This window comes from Coptis chinensis, chromosome 4, assembly GCF_015680905.1.
Source record: "Coptis chinensis isolate HL-2020 chromosome 4, ASM1568090v1, whole genome shotgun sequence".
NCBI lineage: Eukaryota > Viridiplantae > Streptophyta > Magnoliopsida > Ranunculales > Ranunculaceae > Coptis > Coptis chinensis.
The window spans coordinates 9,542,545-9,546,872 of NC_141459.1; the positions used below are offsets into that span (position 1 = coordinate 9,542,545).

The 4,328-nt window shown below is 36.3% G+C and overlaps 1 protein-coding gene across 1 annotated transcript; it reads right to left on the bottom strand.

Annotated features, from left to right (window-relative positions):
* Positions 1-3,125: 3,125 nt before the first annotated feature.
* On the bottom strand, positions 3,126-3,527 carry LOC147501737 (uncharacterized). Its single transcript, XM_086604386.1, has one exon. It carries the CDS (start codon positions 3,525-3,527, stop codon positions 3,126-3,128), a length of 402 nt encoding a protein of 133 aa, XP_086460512.1.
* Positions 3,528-4,328: the final 801 nt, after the last annotated feature.

Consider the following 4,328-nt stretch of genomic DNA (forward strand, 5'->3'; position numbering starts at 1 on the left):
TGTAAACAAAAATTATATAGTTACTTGCTTTAGAAAAAGAAAAGAAGTTTCCATCCAAGAAAAAGAAAAAAAATAGAAATAAATAAAAACTCCAAAAATAGAATAAAAGGGAGTCAAAAGCCAAAGAAAAGAAAAAGAAAAATATGGCTAAGGATGGAAACAAAGTATAGAAGCAAAAGAAAATAACAAGGTTTTCTCTAAGTTACATAATATGAAAACTCTATTATCTCAGACTTGTCCTTTTTGAATATCCATTTTCTTCATTCTTAAACCATCTCCTAATCCCCAACACCTAATAAAGACCTCTAGCTCAATTAGGAATAGGTTAATGTGATAAGTGGCGGATGATGTGTTTGATCGACTCGCTTCCTTGTTGTCATTGAGATTGTAAGGTAAAGTGTGCCCACTGCATTAATCGGAGTATGGAACTTGAGTGGAAAAATCGAGTGTTGTATCTTGACTATTATTGTGAGAACCTACTTAAGAACGCTATTCCGAGTTTCAGAAACGGGCCTGCTAGGCATTTCATAGTATTACTCATTGTATATATGTTTATTGTAGATGATTGATTATTATGCATATATTAGCTTAGGTTTCGACTTGATTACTCTATATGCATTGCTAGTGAGAGGTATAGTTAATTTAGAGCATGGATATGGAAACAATAGTTTTATTTCTTAGTCGATTTGTAGTATAGATGAAGTTTGTGAGTACCTTCACCGGAAAACTCTCACGAGGCTATAACTTCGTCCACTAGGGAATTCTAGTGGTTTAAGGCGCATTGTTGCATATATGGTCAATGCAATCGCGACTCAAATAAACGAGAGTAGTTAAAACTCCATTTTGGTCACTTATTCTAATTTCTCATCTTTGCTTGAGGACAAGCAAAATGCTGTTTGGGGGTGGTTTGATAAGAGCCCAAAACTGTAGTTTTAACAGAATAGTGAATCATAGTATTAGACCAATATTGTGAGTAATAATTAAGAGTTAACACCGACACGTGTTTTTATGCATTTCGGGCTTCAAAGTCCATTATGTGCGTGGAATGTGCCACTTTAGCAAGATAAAGGAGCAAAGGTCGGTTACTAAGGAGTTCCGTGATTAAAGGCCAAGTTTCAAGAAGACAAAGCCTTTCTAAAGCCCGGTCAAAAGCTGAAAAGTCGACGCTGGGCGTAAAAAGACACAACAAGTCAACAGAACTTCCGAAGGCCGTATCTTTGGACTCAGACATCGGAATGGGGCCTATCTTATGTCAAAACGACCGGCTCGGAAAGAGCTTTCCAATGGTTTAAGCCGTGATCTAATCAGAGAAGCAGAAATAGATGAAAAGTCTGTTGAAGCTAACTACACCTGAAGAGGCCTTTTTGGACTGAAAGAATTGGGTTTTGGGCCTGATTCTCTGGCCCAAACTATGGCTCCAAGCCCATGCACGATTTTTGGATCTGAAAGTATAAAAACCAAAGCTTAGCTCTTTGTTAATGGTAGATAGGAGGTAGAGAATAGTAGATAGAAAGTAGCCATTAGAATAGCTTCTAGATCTAGATTTAATTAGTTTTAATTAAGTTTAGTTTCAAATCCAATCCTTGTTTTAGATTAAACTCTTAGAATCATTACTCTTAATTAGTTTGATTAATAAAATAGCTAGTTTGTTAATTTCGATTCTTGTCATTTACATTTGTGTTAGATATGATTTCATTTATTACTTGTTATTCAATTCTTAGTTATTAATTAGATTTTAATTATTGTTTAATTTAGATTAGTAAAATTTCAATTCTTTATATTATGTTTAGTTTTATTTTATCGGAAATGATTGCGTAATGATGATTCGGCTAAGCCTCCATTAGAGGGGTTGAGAAGCCTTGATGAAAGCTTGATTCGATTATCGTAGAAGTCGTCGTAATTTCCTTTCCACTCTAGAAACGATTAGTTCACCATGAGAATGGGTTTAATCGTTCACATGCTAATTATGAATTGGTAGAAATGTCATGTGTAATTAGGGATTAGGAAAAACCAATTGTTCTGCGAAGCAGTTCAAGTCGGATTTCGACGATTCGTCGTTAATAGGATTAAGTGGAGTTAAGGTGGAATCAATCCCCCTCTAACTCCTTATCATCGAATCAACGTAGCATAACCATAGTTATTTTGATAATCGACTAATTGCATCTTGTGGGTAGTTGCATCGTAGTCTAGTTGCCACTTCGTAAATCTCTCATTAGACCTTAAGTAGAGTAATTAGACTAAAAAACACAGCATGCGAAAGGACTAGGAGTGGAACGAACTTCCTACTCCATTATATCTCATAGGATTGAGAGTAGAATATTTGATAAACAAATTAGGCACGTAAACTATTGTTTAGTTTTACTTACGTTTAGAGTTTCATTGTTTTATTCATTAGTAAAATTATTCTTTTTACGTATATCACTACTCCAAGCAATTGAATGGAGCAGGCACTTGAAATGCACAACATAAAAAGACTACCGTTCCCATAAATGCACGAGTAAACGTACATGAGTAAACGCACGAGTAAACGTATACTGGAAACATATAAGAAATGCACGACATAAACACATATTAATTCTGATCACGCCATTCCCATAAATGGTTAATCAGACGCTGCTCTAATTCCACATGCTCGTGCCTATTATGCACATATGCCACGTGTTGCAAGACTCTGAAATTCAAATGAATTGGGGTTTGGCCGGGGAACAACTTCGCTATATTAGGATTTTCAAAGTAATCATGGTTAATAATAGGTTCGTGAGTCTCCATAAACGTAAGCGTTCAAATAGTTATGTCGTTCTTCCTCAACAATCATGTTATGCAAAATAATGCACGACATAACATCATGGAGCACATCTTTGTCCCACAAGCGAAGCTTTGCCTCTAACAATTGTAAAAGCGAGATTGAAGAACCCCAAATGCTCGTTCAACGTCTTTTCTATAAGATTCTTGCATCGGTAAAAATTTATCTCTTCTTGATTTAGGATTCCTTTTCGCCTTCACTAGTGTAGACAATCGAGGATATATACCGTCGACCAAGTAATAACCGACAAAGATAGTCCTTACCCATGAGAGAATAGTTTTCCGGAGGGGTTAAACCTAATGTTAGTTTGTAAAAAAAAAGATTAGAGCCACAAAATATTAACATCATTATTAGTACCGGTAAACCGGTAAGCATGCCATATCCACATGTTGAAAGAAGCAAGCGCCTCGAAGTACAAGAGTTTGCCGATCCATGTCGAAAGATATCTTGTCCTGCCCATTCCATTGGACATGCTTGCCACGTCTAATGCATACAGTTGATCTAGACTGCCAAGCATGCCAGGAAAACCTCTTAACTCAGCAACACGGAGTAATCTGGCAATGTCTTCTTCATTTGGAGATCTTAGATATTGTGCACCAAATCTCTCCACCACATGTTTGCAAAACATTTTAACAAAGGAGAGTGTTGTTGACTGCGCAATACGAAAATACCAATCCATTGAATCAGCTGGGCTTCCGTTTGCTAGCATTTGCAACGCACACATTATTTTGCCGCGTGACGACAAACCGGGTTTATTGGCTGCATCATATTTCTTCATCCAGAAATCACTATGTTCCTTAAGACCACTCCTAATCCTCGAGAATAGGTGACACGCTCATTACATTTTCGCTTCGAAATAAAACTTCATCATATGTGGGATTGACACGAAAAATAATCGGCCTTTAAGAGGGGCATTTCCGTTGCCCTATTACGGTTCCTATAAGTCGTCTGGACCGGACCAATCTGGAGAGTTGGTTGATTAGAGTTTTCAATGATATGAGCTTTGTAACAAGATTCATTTGAATTGCGAGTGCAGCTGCTGTCAACACTTCTTGTTCATGCATGAAGTGTCTTTCAATACGTCGTCTTCTCTGGGAATCATAATCATAATCATTATCACTATCAGAATTCATTTTGCTAGTAAATAAATTATGGAATAAAAATTGAAAATATTTAAAGTTGTGTGAGATAGCAAATTGGTTTAATTTCTTACGGAAAGTTATGTTATATATGCTGGTGGAGGGCCAAGAGAGTACACATGCAACATGCTTACTCTAGATAGATTCTATGCTTACACAATTTTTTATCTTGCACACACCCCAATAAATAGATTCCATGCATGCATGATTCATTTCAATCTTGCACACACCCCAATAATTTCTTACATAATTCATTACAATCTTGCCCACAACCCAATGACCCTAATCAATAGAGTACATACACAAGAAAATAAAATCCAATAATTCAATCTGACCCTATAAAAAGAATGTCTTTTCCTCTCTAAAATGCACATTCCCGCAAACAT

Bases quoted from the DNA above. Each gene is read 5' to 3' on its own strand.
- LOC147501737 (XM_086604386.1), bottom strand. From the start codon at position 3,527: ATGTGTGCGTTGCAAATGCTAGCAAACGGAAGCCCAGCTGATTCAATG.